This window comes from Gavialis gangeticus, unplaced genomic scaffold, assembly GCF_001723915.1.
Source record: "Gavialis gangeticus isolate Ggan-Ray unplaced genomic scaffold, GavGan_comp1, whole genome shotgun sequence".
NCBI lineage: Eukaryota > Metazoa > Chordata > Crocodylia > Gavialidae > Gavialis > Gavialis gangeticus.
This window is the reverse complement of record NW_017729029.1, coordinates 9,671,233-9,685,202: the sequence shown is the minus strand read 5'-3', so window position 1 is coordinate 9,685,202 and position 13,970 is coordinate 9,671,233. Positions and strand designations below refer to the sequence as shown.

Below are 13,970 nucleotides of genomic sequence, written 5' to 3'. Positions count from 1 at the left end.
GGGGGTGGGGGTGGAGGTGGGGGGGGAGGCACAAGAAGTAACAGACTCCAACTCATTCCTTTGCCCTACTTCTGGCTACTGATGTCTGGTCACCAGCCCATCTGTATCACTGCAAATTTTGACAGGCAAAGCCAGTGGAGTTGGAAACCAGGCTGTGATGCCCCCCCGGAAATGGCAGTTCCTGGTGCTTTATCCTGGTCCACAATGCCTGAACCCAGGAGCCAGCCCCAGGGCATTAGGACTTTGCTCTGCTGACTCAGCAGGGCCAACAGAAGCAAAAAGCAGTATGCAGACTTCAGTCACTCCATCAGCACCTCTGCCTTTCCAGCAGCTGAGGAGCAGATCCACTGAGTAAGGAGGTGCCATCTTTGCACAGATACTTCTCAGAGTGGAGCTGCACTTTGGCTTCAGTTAGGGGCTGGCATCTAACTCAATCCTGTCAGGGGACCTAGGAACAACACTATAATGAGCCCTTCCAACAGCACAGACAGGCCATTAGGAGTGGCCATCTAGACCCAATTCTGCCCTCAGCAACACTGGCTTGAATCTTCAGTAACATCAACAGAGACCACAGAATTCCTAGTATGCCTTTTACTTAAAGGACTGCACCTACTTGGAGGCTGCAAAAAATATGCTGATGAGGGATTATGCAGAATGGAAACCACAAGTGTCCAGCACGCGACTGCTGTCATGACCTCTTTTGAATTATAGAGCCCTGGATTCTGAGCTCAGTAAGTGGTTGGAGGGCTCAAGTCCAGGGGGAGCCGGGGAAGCTGAATACAGTGAGGCAGCTGGCAGGCAGCCAGGGGTGAGCTGAAAGAGTGAGGCTTTCCATGGCTGCAGGTGCCAAGAGCCCTGCAGAGAGGACTTGGAATAGTTCCCAGAGGGGAAGCAACAGAGCAGTGTCCTGGGCTAAAATGATTGTCATCAGCAGCAAAGAAAGCTGCTTGACTCCACCTGACAGTAAAACTCCTGGAATGGTGCCTCTGAGAGCCCCTGTGAGCCCTAGAGCAGCTCTTACAAATGCATCGGCAACAGTCCTGACCCCACCCAAAAAAGCCCCGTTCTGCTCTGACCTGCCAGAGTATAACCTTGATCCCAGCCCCAGAGATACCACCTGTGCTGCCCTGCTGTTCCACGCAGCAGGCTTGTTGCTTTTGTATTGGGTCCAGCAGTTGGGCTAGAGCACTATTTACCTGCATCCACCTGTCCTACCCGGCTTCACCTGCTGGGAGTTCTCCACACAGCGTACATATCATTACTGTGCTGAGCTGTGTCCCTTTGACAACTGGGAATGAATGCGTTGCTGCAGGGAGTCTCCCAGCTCTTCTGGGCACTGAGGAGCTGCCTTCATCTTGTTACCTCAAATCCTCCTCTGACCCCAAAGCACACAATGGCAGGCTGTCAACACAAAGAGTTTCCCTCCTGACTATCCCTGGCTCTGTCACTGTCTCACTGTATGGCTTTGGGCAAGATCCTTGACTTTCTGGGCTACCTCTGCCACATCTAACATGGCCAACCCCCATTAATTAACTTTTGTTTAAAGAGCAGCTAAGACAAGGCAGCATGGATTGTAAACCCAGAGAGAAAGCTTGAGCACAACTCCAGGCTCCCGTCTAGGTTCAAGTGCCCATGGCTGGCCTCCTGGTGTTCTGATCTGAATCAAGAACACCCTTCATTGCAGCAGAAACACAGCTGGAGACCCCCTGATGAAATGCTTGGAGACCCCCAACAGAGCGGTGCAATAAATAGCAGCCTATAAACACAACCCCAGTGCTGCAGACGGGCCATCTCACTCTTTGAATCATTGACACATCTTCTAAGTAATGCTGCTTTGTGAGGAGGGTATCATTACTCTCTCTTTTCAGAAAGCAGAGCTGAGACCCTGACGAGTGGTGTTTTGCCCATGGGCAGACAATGACACAGTGACTGAGCTGGAATTAGAACCTATGGACTCCTGCCATGTCCTAACCACTATATAACACTGCCCACCATTTAAATTGAAACAGAACCATCCGTGTACCCATCCTAATGTCTGAACGTTCATGCTGGACGCACTCTGCTGGGCTGGAGTGCTAGGCCTCTGATGCACCGATCCCCAGCAAAAAAGCCTGTGCCACATTTCCATGGAAGGAGGGTGTAGATAGGAGGTTTGTGGGGGCATATGGTGAATGGATACCAGGTGGAGAGAATGGACTGAACCATGGTGGAATGTGGGACAGGAGGAGAGTAGCTGATGCACTTTTACACTGGAGCTGGGCTGCAGGATGTAGAGGGTGCTCTGTAGGCGAGCTTGCTGCTGCACAGGCCACTCAGCTGCTCCAGGCTGGGCTGGGGTCTGGTTGGGCAGACCCTTCTACACCCCACAGTTCTGACCAAACAAATGGGAAAGTGGAGGACTGACGGCTCTGCCAGCCAGAGCACCAAAGCCTGAGCACAGAGCCCAGTGGCAGAAGGCAGAGTGGATAGGGTGAGGGGGGTCCCTGTGATGTGGGGAAGAGGGGAATGAAGTGGCAGGATGTGGAGGAGAGCCCCTCTTGCAGCCCAGTGCTTCCACAGTGGTCTGCATGGATGAGAGTTCAGGGCCGAGCCCTAGCAGGTGGCCACAGTGCCAGGAGCTAGGCAGACCAAATTCCTCAGTCTGTGAGGGGCTGGGTGCTCTGGTCTCACATTGGCTGTGATGGGAGCTGTGGGTCCCCATCCTGTTGCAGGGCTCACTGACAGTTTGGGGCTGATGCACTTCAGATCTCATTCTGCCCTGCCAGCTGGGTAGTGCGTTTATGCCCAGTGAGTGTAAAATGCATCCTCTGACCTGAAAGTGCTGAGCAGAGCAGCCTCAGAGTGGCCCGAACTCGCTTGCCTCTAGGGAGCCTTACCTTGGGGCCTGAAGCCCGCCACTAAAACATTATCCACTAGAGGTCACTGCAAGCTCCCTAGGAACCTAATGAGGCCACTAGGAAGCGGGGAAACAGAACTTGGTGACAAACTGAACAGGAGGACTGCGAAGCGCCTGCCCTGCAGCCCTGCCCTCCAGGCTCCCCGCCTCGCTTGCTGGATGCAGCATCCTCTGACATGATGTTGTGCCCCTTCCTTCCACCTGTTTATGCTCCCTGCCCAGATTCAGAGCTTGACCCAGCTCCTGGCAGACTACAGGCAGGGGCTGCTCTCACTGCTGGGAAGGGGCATGGGCTCAGCCCCTGCCTGGGTAGGCAGAGCAAGGTCAGAGCTGGCTCTGTGGAAGCAGCAGAGAGGTGAGGGCTGGTGTCGGAGCTGGCACAACTCCATTTGGCGCAGACGTGGTGAGGCTCGTGCTCCGGTCTGGCTGGGGTTTCTGGCCTCTGTTGTGAGAGGCAGCATATGGGTCTGATATATGGATGCTCCCCAGCCTCAGGTGTGCACAGCCAGGGGACCCTTCACTTCAGATTACAACTCCCAATACAAACAAGCAGACCCTGTCTGGGCCCTGTCACTAGGCAACCAAAATACAGATGCTGCTGCACTTTGAGAGCACACTTGCTGCCCTGACTTTTGATCAGCAGTGTACCTTCTGTTGCCATGACAATGGACCAGTAACCACGGCCTTGGGACTGCTTGCAGCAGTGAGAGAGGACATTTTCCAGCCCCCTTCCAGCAGCGAGAGCAATGGGGTTTCCTGCTGGAGGAGGGAGGCTGCCTGGTGTCCACTGGCCCGGGCCTGGGGTCCCCATGGGAGATCTCAGAGGACTATACACCCAGTCCATTCAAAACCCTAGCAGAGGTGTTATCCTCCCGTTTGTACCAGTGTCTAGGGGCAGGGTAGGCATCATGTCTAGCACCTAGGCCAGAGCTACTGCTACTTTGGGCTTCCTCTCCACATGACCTGACCCTACCTCAGCCAAAGGTAAATCTTTCCTTGGCCTTTGTGCAAGCTGGATTAGCCCCAGAAAGCCCTTGTGGAGGGCAGCGAGGCCTTCAGGGCTGAGCTGCTGGTTTCTGGCCCTGGCTCGACCTGGTCAGTGCATGAGCACATGCAGCCCTCTTTTCAGACCTGGGATCACGTGGACCACTGTTGGCAGGAATGAGATGCTGTCAGGTCCCAGGCATCCCACCATCTCCCATGATTTCATGTCAAAGTAAAGGCTTCAAATGGACCCAGTTACTGGGGCTTAGGCCTGCTCCAAGGCCCAGTCTGATACCACACCAGTTTTCTTTTGAAGGCAGGCATCTGCTCCCAGCCTGGCACTAGGCTTCAGGATTGCTGAGCTTCCCAAGCTTCATCCTGTTAGGTCACCAGAGACAGGAGACAGTTCACTGAGCTGTCCTGGGCTCACAGCTCCCTGGAGCAGAAGCTCTGGGTGGCTCTGCTTTGAACCCAGGAAGGCCCCGGTTAATGACATGCACTTGGGAACGGAGACCCCTGCTTGTGAGTGTCTCTACCCTATGGTCAGCTCCACAGTGGGGCAGGAGGCAAGCCTCCCTGAAGCCTGTGCCGGAGCAGGGGACTCACCATCCTCTGGCGCCGCTGCCTCCTGCGCAGCCGCATGAACTCCTTGTGCTGGCGGGAGACAAAGTTGACAGCTGCATACTCCAACAGGGCAGCAAAGACGAAGACCAGGCACACTGCCATCCAGATATCTATGGCCTTCACGTACGAGACCTGCAGAATCCAGAGGCCAGGTGGGTTGTGAGGCACCAGGCAACAACACATGGCAGCAATGCCCAGCTGGCAGGGATGAGGGCAGCCCCTGATGCCAGGCCTCCCAAAGTGTTCACTCATCCAGAGCCTCTCCCTTCTGCTTTTTCAGCCCCTGTTCTCACTCCAGTCCCTCCCCTCCTGCTAACCTCTCTCTTCTGCCCCACAGGGAGGACTATGCTCAGGAAGGGAGGGCAGTGCTGTCCTGCCCTTTTTAGGAGCTGTCCTAGTGTGGTGGCCCTGTGAGAGATGGGGAAGGGCACTTGTCACTGATTTGTGCCAGCCATGTCTTGCTCAGGAGCTTCTTTTCCAGCAGTGGGTCATGACAAGAGGGAAAGAGAAAATCAATTAGGCAGCACTTTACACATTTTCCACTCCTCTGCCTTCTCCTAGCTCCTGCTTTTATTAATATAGAGCAGCTTTCAACTCCTGTCCTTGCTCTCCCCACTTCCCTGAGCCCCCTGAAGCCCTGCCAAGAAGGAGAAGGGCAGCAGGGCTCTGTTCTCTCAGCCCTCCACCGCGTGATGCTCGTTCTGAGCCACTGAGCTGCCAGGGATAAGGAAGGTCTCACTCCCCATCAGTGCTGATTGCTGCAAGGCTTGGCCAGCTCTAGCTCCCTGCTGCCCTGTGCTGCTAGATGAGCAGTCTCCCTTGCATTGACTGCACCAAGACCCTGCTCACTCCTGGGGTGTAAGTACTCTAGTTCATTCCTTTGCTTAAGGCTGAAGAGTGAGTTCTAGGGCTGGTTAAGGAGAAGGGCTGTTCATCCCCTTTATAACCAGGCAGGGGCCAAGTGAACTTCACCTTCACACTTCTATACTGCTTCTGGAGATCCCAAGTCCTGGGCTTTCCAAAGAGTTCTGCCAACACCCCTTCATCCTGACCTGCAGCACCTGCTGCTATTCCACTCTCAAACACCACTGAGCAGAGACCGCTTGTCTTGCAGGTCTTTGCAATAGTTTTATGCTAAAGGAGCAGGCAGCAGGACAAGGGCTTCTAGGACATTTAACTTGTACTCAAGGCAGAAGCCTCCATCTGGCAGGACTGATTAGCTAGTGGTGTCCTTCGCTGCCTATTCCTGCTCTGTGGGGCAGTGTCCCCCTTGTTGTGTGCCTGTGCAGCATCAAGTCAACAGAGCTCCAATCTCAGTGAGGGCAACACAGCCCCTCCAGTGTTAAATAAACCACAGCTGGTTCTCATCATCACATCAGAGCAGGGAGAAGAAGAGCCTTCAGAATAACCCTGTCCCCAGCGAAAGACAGACACACCCATTTTAATTCCGTACAAAACCTCGATGCCATCAGCTTTAAAATAACAGGGAGCCAGATTTTGAACTTCCCAGCAAACCAGCACCCACAGGGCTGAGTTCATTATAAATCCTGCCTGGAGTTTAAGCAAAGTTTTTTTTCCTTTCTTAAGTTGCTAACTGCCCTTTAATTACTCAGATAGGAAGGAGTGGGAACCTCCTTCCCAGCCTGTCTGTTTTTCTGCCTGTCTGTGCCCTCTTTGCATGTCTTTCCACTTGGATGCTTGTGATCAAGGAAGCGAGTCTCAGAAGTTTATTACCAATTTCACTCTCAGTGGTTCAGTGCCAGGGTTGCAAGTGCAACCATAAGACTGTTTATTTGCTTTAAAGGCAACAATTTCTACTGGGGTTAGAACACGCAGGCCCAGGAATCCACATGTTCTACTTATACCTTAGGTTCTTTGGACAATAGTGACCTGCCCACTCCTACAGCCTATTGCCCCTCTCTGTACCTGGGTGAGGCAGCTTCAGTTCTTTCACTTAGGCAGTTTCAGATCAATCCTCAATTTACTGGCATTTGTTTTCTCTCTGTGCATGTGGTTACGTGACTAATAAGGCCCTGGAGAAGCCATAGTGTCATTTTCCAGACACACTGGATGCAGAAAGAAGAATCCTTCTCCTGAATTAGGAAACTATAAATAGTTCTCATGAGCAGATGGGCTGTGTGTATTGGCAGCTGCAGGCCTGGCCAAAAGGGAGGTTTCATGGCAGGAGGAAGGCAAAAATTGAAGCACCTTCAACTTTACAATACAACAAGGAGCACATGACCACAGGCTGCACAAGGCATTGCGCTGCTGGGGGAGAGGGACCATCTCATGCTTACCCCTGTCCAGGCTCCTTGATCCTTAGCTGCAAACCAACCTGTTCTTTCAGGGCTGAAATACCTCAGTGTTGTACACGAATACCTCAGTTTTGTACATGACTACAGTGCCCCTCCCAGCTAACCTGCAGCCTCAGGATTGGGCTCCACATGCAGTCTGCTAGTTCCCCTCTATCGTGACTTGCAGTTCACCCCCATTCCAGTGGCAGTTTCTGTGTCTGCAGCTGTCAGCAATTTTGCAGTTTGCCACATCACAGAAAAGAAAACAACCCCCCAGCCACTGACCTTTGGGAGGGAGGCCCGGGAGCCCGCACTCTGAGTGGTCATAGTCAGCACAGTTGTGATCCCCAGCCCTACCCGGGCAGGCGCGGCATCCATATTGATCCAGAAAGAGACCCAGGAGAGGATGACGATCAACAGGCTGGGAATGTACATCTGGATCAGGTAGTAGCCCATCTGCCTCTCTAGATGGAACTTCACCTCGATGCAGGTGAACTTGCCTGTGAGGAAAGGCCTAGAGCACATCAGCAAAAACAATCCCAAGGGCTGGGTAACCCTTAGAAAGCTTATGATGACCTGACCATCATCAAGAAGCTTTCAAGACTCTTGAGAACCTGGCACACATGCTGAGACTCTGGAAAGATGCTACCTCAAGGCCTGGACTAGGTGTGATCCTTAAAGGGCCCGGTGTGTGAGCCCTGATGTCCTGGACAAGTTATAACTCAGGGATGTGCCCCCTGCTCTCTCCTCCCTCACATTCTCCCTATTGAAGCTGTTTTACAACTCAGAATTATTCTCTTGCTCCCAACTGGAACTTCCTCTAAGTCCCCTCTGTTGCCAGTGGTGAGGTGCAATTCACCTGTGCTCTAATGCTGCAGGGGCATGGCCCTGCTGGGCACTCACCTGTGTTGTAGTACTTGGTGCAGTATCCCAGATCCTTTTCATCCCTCAGAATGAACTGGGGGAGTGTCAAGCCTTCTGCCACTTGGACAGCTTCTTGGTCCTCTAGCCACTCAAATATCAGGTCATTCATGGTGTAGCCAACTGGAATACAAGCAAGAGATGAGACAGGATTGCTGCAGTGAGGGAATGAAAGGAAACCTCTGGGTGGCTCTAAAAAGGGAGGGTGCTGGTGAAGCAGGTCTGAGGCTGCTCTGTACTGCTGTCTCTGAGTCTCTACACTACAGGGTGCTGACAAAGGACTTCCCCACTAATATTTTGCCCATGTAGCAGTAAAGGACTTGGCACAGTGGGCAACTTCTGATCTCTCCTGCAGGCTATCTGCATGGAGGTGGGATCTGCCCTGCCTAGCCAGGGGTGCTGGAATGCTGTCTGCAAGCTGGTCTGCAATATCCAGGCATTCATGTCTCAGAAGCTCCAGGTGAAGGTTTGGTGAGGAAATAAAAATGTGTGTCCATGAGCCCACCCTGCCCCAGGCACCAGCAGGCTCCTGCACACACATGCAGCAGCAGTCATAACTGAGTGCACACTGTGCCCAGAGAGGCGGCAGCCACAGGGATTCCTACAGTGACAGATGTGCTGGCAAGCAAACCTGCCCCCATGCACTGTGCACATTGGGAGCTATGTGCTCACAGAGACTCTAGATACTGCACCAGGGACACATGCTGGTGCTCACAGTCACTCTGGCATGCACAGCACTGGAGCCACACATGCAGGTTTTTCTACCAGCTGTGGTCTCTTACCAGGGGCTTGTACACAGTTCAGGGCCTATCTATCACATCCCCTCCCTGTCCTCTCAGCCTCTCAATGGCTGTTATGTGGAACGCCCCCTCCCCAAGTGTGGGATGCTTTGACTACAGGGTCAGGCTCCCAGTACCCCCATAGCTGATCACTGATCAGTTTCCCCTTTCCCTTCTCTTACCTGCTGTTCCCCTTGCTGCATCTCCACATGCCCCCTCCCCCTCCATTTTTACCACCATTCACCCCTTCTTTCCACTTCTCTTTCTGCTGTCCCCATTCATCTCTCTTCCCTCCCCACTCCATTGTCACCCCTGCTTCCTTCTCTCCCTGGCACCTGGCGGCCTCCACAGGCACAAGGGAGGGGAATGGGATAGGTGGCAGTGTGCATGGGCAAAGTGGGCCTGCTGTGCCGTTATGACAGCCCCAGGGCACTGAAAAAGTACCCCTCACTCCTGCTGCCTGAGCTCCTCAGTCCCACATTAAGCAAGGCTGTGGGAAAGCCAGATCTGTTGGCAGGGGTGACATGTAGAGGGTGCACAGGGGTGCATGTGCACCCCCTGAGAGCACCAGTGCGTGTCCTATTAGGCCACACTCCCTGTTTAGCTGGCAGACGGTGGGGCAGGCAGAAGCACCAGTGCCTCCCCTGCGAGTGCTGGCTAGGGAGCGGGGACACCAGCAAAAGTGGCTGCGATGCTTCCGGAAGTGGCTGCGGAGCTCCAGAAGCAGCACGACCACTTTTATGGTGAGTGAGATCGGTTCCCCCATAGCCAGTGGGATCAGCTGCTGGAGGACCACCCCCCCATTGACTCAAGAGGCACCAGACACCCATGTTGCTGGCTTCCCCTGCTGCTGCTGGGAACAGATAAGAAAATGGGAGGGGGGAGGAGGGGGTTTTTGGAGAGCTGAAGGGACATGCCCTCACACCTGCCTTGCATGAGCAATGCCCTGTCAACTGTGGCTCTGTACTTTCAGGTACTCACAGCTCTCTAGCTGCATTGTGCACGTCTGGATGTCCATGGGGAAGTTCTTGAGATCCATGGGGCAGGAGAGGATCAATGTCAGTCTGGGAGAAGCAGACAGAAAGGAGTAGGTTTGCTGGAGCCTGACATTCTGGGGAGTCTCCCTGCTGTCTTCAAGAGCAGCACCATAATGTGAGGGGAAAGAAGGGCTGGGCTGGTAGCCCAGGGCTAACAGCAGGCACAGACTTCCTTACTAAGTCTAGGTGTGGTGACTCCCTCACCATGAGCAGTCTATGGGGACCTTCAGCAATCCAAGCACAGGCCTGCATCACTTGTGCTACTGAAGCAATTCCATTGGTGGTAGCATTAGTAGGATACTAGCCACTGGGAAGACATGCATGGAGCCTGCAGGTTACACATTTTGTGTCAGGAATTGCTGGAGTTGTTCTCAACTCCCTCCCACTTTTCCCTGAAGGACACTTGCATTACCCATCACCCTTGAGGACCCCCAGCTGGTACCGGATGCTGTAGAGCACGTTGCCGTTCTTGAAGATGCGCAGCAACTTGTTGTCGGTGGTGACCTCATGGAAGTTGGCTCCCTTCTCATTGGCAAAAAACAAATCTGGCTTCCAGATGGAGTCCAGCATGGAGGGATCCAGGTCCAGTGAGTCATCTGGGTACTCCCTGTAGGCCAGGCGGGGGTCGTTCCATTGCTGGCGCAGGAAGACATTCACTCGGTAATCCTAGGGAAAGAGGGGCACCCATCATAGCTAGTGAGGGAGTGGGGATGGTTCTTCCTGCAGGTGCCCTCCATGACTGGAGACCTGGGGGGCAGCAGGATGAGTGGGACTGGGGAAGAGGCAGCCAAAGAGATGGGGAGTGGTGTGACCCCTTGGGCTGGTGGCTGCTGTTGGACAAACACAGGTGTCTAGAGATGTAATGCTGGTCTTGGCTTGCTCAGCGTAGATCTCTGTCCTGCAGCCCTGACTACTGCCATGTCACATTTGGTTAACAAAACATGGAGTATTGTGTGACTGGGAAACCAAGTACTAGGGACTTCACAGGGGCCTCTGGCTGGGACACGGGCAGTGTTACTGGATTTCACCATTAGGGGACTTTGGCCCATACCGGCATCAGTCTAGCAATGACTTTAGCCCTAACACAGTTTCCAGCCCTGCCCTTCTGACTAGCTGCCTGCCCCACTTCCCTGTCTCCTGCAGCCTGCCCTCTTCCTTCTGCATTCCATGTCACTCTGTGGGTGGGACACATGCCAGCATTCAGACTTGTAGCAGGTTACCTTCCCTGGGACACAGCATGTAGCATCACAGCAGCTGCTATGCCTCATGCTTCCTCCAGTGTCACATGGGCCTAGCAGAGGACTTCAGCAATCAAAAACCAGGCCCAACATGTAAAGACAGACCAAGGATTTGAGGATTGGTTTTACGATTTTTCTGGCGCCTGTTCTATGAGGCTGAACACTCTGGAGTCGGCCTCACTGCAAAGAGGAGAATCCTCCTGCACTTACAAAGGACCACAGGACCTTCAGTGACCAGGAGTCAGCCAGGTCTCACATTCAGGTCTAATTTGAAAGCCAGTCAGCAGATCCAACAAAATGATGAGGCCCTTGGGCTCCTGCTGCTTGGTATATCTCAGGGAGCTTAGGTCCTTGGGGTGAGCCCTGGGGTGGGAGCCAGCAGGTGCAGTTGGCTGGCCTCCATACCGCATATCAGGATGGATGTGTAGTGCCCATGGGGTCAGCCGGGTTGTCCTGCCACATAAGGGATAAGTAATTTCTGTAGGAGCCAAGTCAGAGCAGCAAGACCTGTCTGTGGAAGGGGCTGATGCTGATTTTTGTTCTACCCTTCTCCTGCCTATCTTCCTCAAGGGCTTCCCCTTCCAAGGAGGCTCCTGCTTTCACTTTTTGCCATCATTAAGTGCCTCCTTCACTTGTCACTTGTTTCCTTCCTTACAAGATTTCTTGTCCATTCAACTCTCCTGACCCTATGAGGCTCCTGCCATTCCTCCACCCCACCCCAACCACCCTGCATTGCTCAGGCTTCTTGCCCCGCAGGCACCCCACATCTTCCCTATGAGTCTTTCAGTGCCACAGGCACTGGGTCTCCACAACAACCACAGGATTAACACTAGAGATGGGTTTGAGGGAACCCTCTGGTTCATACTAGGATGGGTCTGCCACCCAGGACCAAATGCTGAGGCCGCTGGAGTTTTCACATCCCAAGACCTGGAGCAAGGAAGAACAATGCTCAGTGCACAGTGCTCAGCCTGCCAACCTCCTCTGGAGCTCTGTGGGGATGGGAAGGGGCTGGGAAAGGAGGGAGGCACCAATGGTGCAGCTCTTACCATTGTGGTTTCTGTGACGGAGCCAAAACTGTTGATGAAGATGTTGCATGTCACATTGACGGGTGGGCCTGGGAAACAACCAGACAACACAAAACCTCCCTACAGCAGCTGGTGACAAGATGAAAGCTAAGCTACTGCTGTCCAATCTGCACCCAGGCACACACAGTCATTCATGCACAAAGTAACCGATCACACATGTAGACATGCCAAGACCATATCTACTCACAGGGGTAAATGTTCAGACACCCTGTTATACTTTCATACACACACATACATTCACTTGTATAGATGGATACATATATGGATATGCTTGTACATGTGCTGGATCCTCCCTCCTCCCTCCCCCCTTGCATTAACAAATATACCTATGGAAATGTGGGTTTCTGTCCCACCCATTGGTCCATTTAAAATTGCAGGTACTTGAGCTCTGTGTTTCCGCATGGAACATGGAACTGGCCACGAAATCAGCACTCAGGTTACAAGTCACTTCCTTTCTCTTGTGCCTCTGCCTCCCCATGTCCTTTTGTCTGTTCTGTCTTCTTAGCTCATGGGCATTATGGGTAAGGATGGTATGACCCTGTGTCTACCCAGCCTGTATCGCGATCAAGTCTTGATCTTAGTGGAGGCCACTAGACACTAGTGTGATTTTAACTACATTAATAGGACCAGGGACATAGGGCATGCCCAGGCTGGAGTAGCTGAAGGCTGCAAGGCTGGAGTGGGGGGGGGAGGGGCACTGGCTGTATTGGGTATAGAGGATCCCCAGGCTGGAGCAGTGGGGCCTGTGGGGCAGGGAGAGGAGCATTGTCTTCACTTGCCCTCCTACCCGTCTTGCAGACAGCACCTCTGAGAGCCCTGGGTTTGGGTCGCTTTGAGGTTTTCAAGCTTGGAGGCTCTTGTTACCTTTGAAGTTAGGTCGAATCCGGGCATCATACCCCGATGTTCGGCCCATGAGCTTGTCCAGAAAATCCGAGGGGGACATGGGCTGGGCAACACCCCTGGAGGCTGACTTGATCTCCTCCTTCCCTGAAACCAACCTGGGGAGAGGAGGGAGGTTAGCAGGCTATAACCCCCTCCCTGACAGCCAGGACTGCCACAGCATGTGCCTTTGGGTTGTACAAGTTGGGCAGGGAGTAGGGCTTTCTGGGGCATTGAAGGGCTGGTGTTCTCAGAGCTAGATATCTCTAGCATGGACAAAGGCATTGATTTGAGGAACCTTCCACTGCTGTTGTCTCAGCCTGTCAATGCCAGGGCAATGCTTGGTAGAAGCTCACAGCCTACCAGCATAGTCCCTGTCAGTGTCATAGATTCATAGATTAAGGGTCGGAAGGGACCTAGTAGATCTTCTAGCCCGACCCCCCGCCAGGGCGGGAGAACAACAAAAAACCCCAAAAAGAGAAACGGGACTCAAATGAGTCCAGCCAGGTAGGCATCCAGCCTTTTCTTAAAGACCCCCAGGGTAGGGGCCAGCACCACTTCCCTTGGAAGTTGGTTCCAGCTCCTAGCTGCCCTAACTGTGAAGTAGTTTTTGTGGATGTCCAATCTATACCTCCTCTCCATCAACTTGTGCCCATTGCTCCTTGTTATGCCAGCGGGCGCTAGGGGTCAGGACTACAAATACAAGGAACTGGGCAGGTAGATGTATCCCCATATCTCTAATCTCCTGTGTCTTTAGAATGACTTGGAGAGTGTTGGACAGTAACAGGCAGCTGCTGAAGTGCTCAGTGCTGCAGCATGGAGGTGTTCAGACCAGGGCGGCTAGCACTTCGTTCTCCTCTTCCCACTAACCATTTTGCAAGAAGCATCTGCCCTGGGGGTAGAGCAGATGCTGGATGGTGAAGCAGAAGTTTTGCAGCAGGTACAGAATGAACCAGGGGCACCACGCTGCCTGGCCTGATCCAGCACAGCTGCTTTTCAACCTATACCTCAGACCTGTGGCTTGATCATGCTAGCAGGCTTGTGGGCTTGGGATGGAGCAGGGACCTGAGGCTACCTGCGTATCTGATGTTGGCCCCTGGTGTCAGATCTCAAGAGCAGAGCTGCCTTGAGATTGTATATCTGAGCACTACCCACCCAGTGGCAGGTGCCATTGCAATAGTACTTGCAATGGTGCAAGCAGCAGCCTGACAGCTGGTCCCAGCCAAGAGCTTC

The 13,970-nt window shown here is 53.3% G+C and overlaps 1 protein-coding gene across 1 annotated transcript in view; it reads right to left on the bottom strand.

Moving 5' to 3' along the window:
• GLRA4 (glycine receptor alpha 4) overlaps positions 1–12,856 on the bottom strand; it is a 22,263-nt gene extending 9,407 nt beyond the window's left edge. The window contains exons 1-7 of the mRNA XM_019521199.1: positions 12,723–12,856; positions 11,820–11,887; positions 9,978–10,201; positions 9,480–9,562; positions 7,702–7,842; positions 7,084–7,298; positions 4,487–4,636 (exon numbers count right to left, since the gene is read on the bottom strand). Coding sequence (XP_019376744.1) covers positions 4,487–4,636; positions 7,084–7,298; positions 7,702–7,842; positions 9,480–9,562; positions 9,978–10,201; positions 11,820–11,887; positions 12,723–12,801 — 960 coding nt within the window. The 5' untranslated portion in view covers positions 12,802–12,856. The remainder of the gene's footprint in view (positions 1–4,486; positions 4,637–7,083; positions 7,299–7,701; positions 7,843–9,479; positions 9,563–9,977; positions 10,202–11,819; positions 11,888–12,722) is intronic.
• Positions 12,857–13,970: the final 1,114 nt, after the last annotated feature.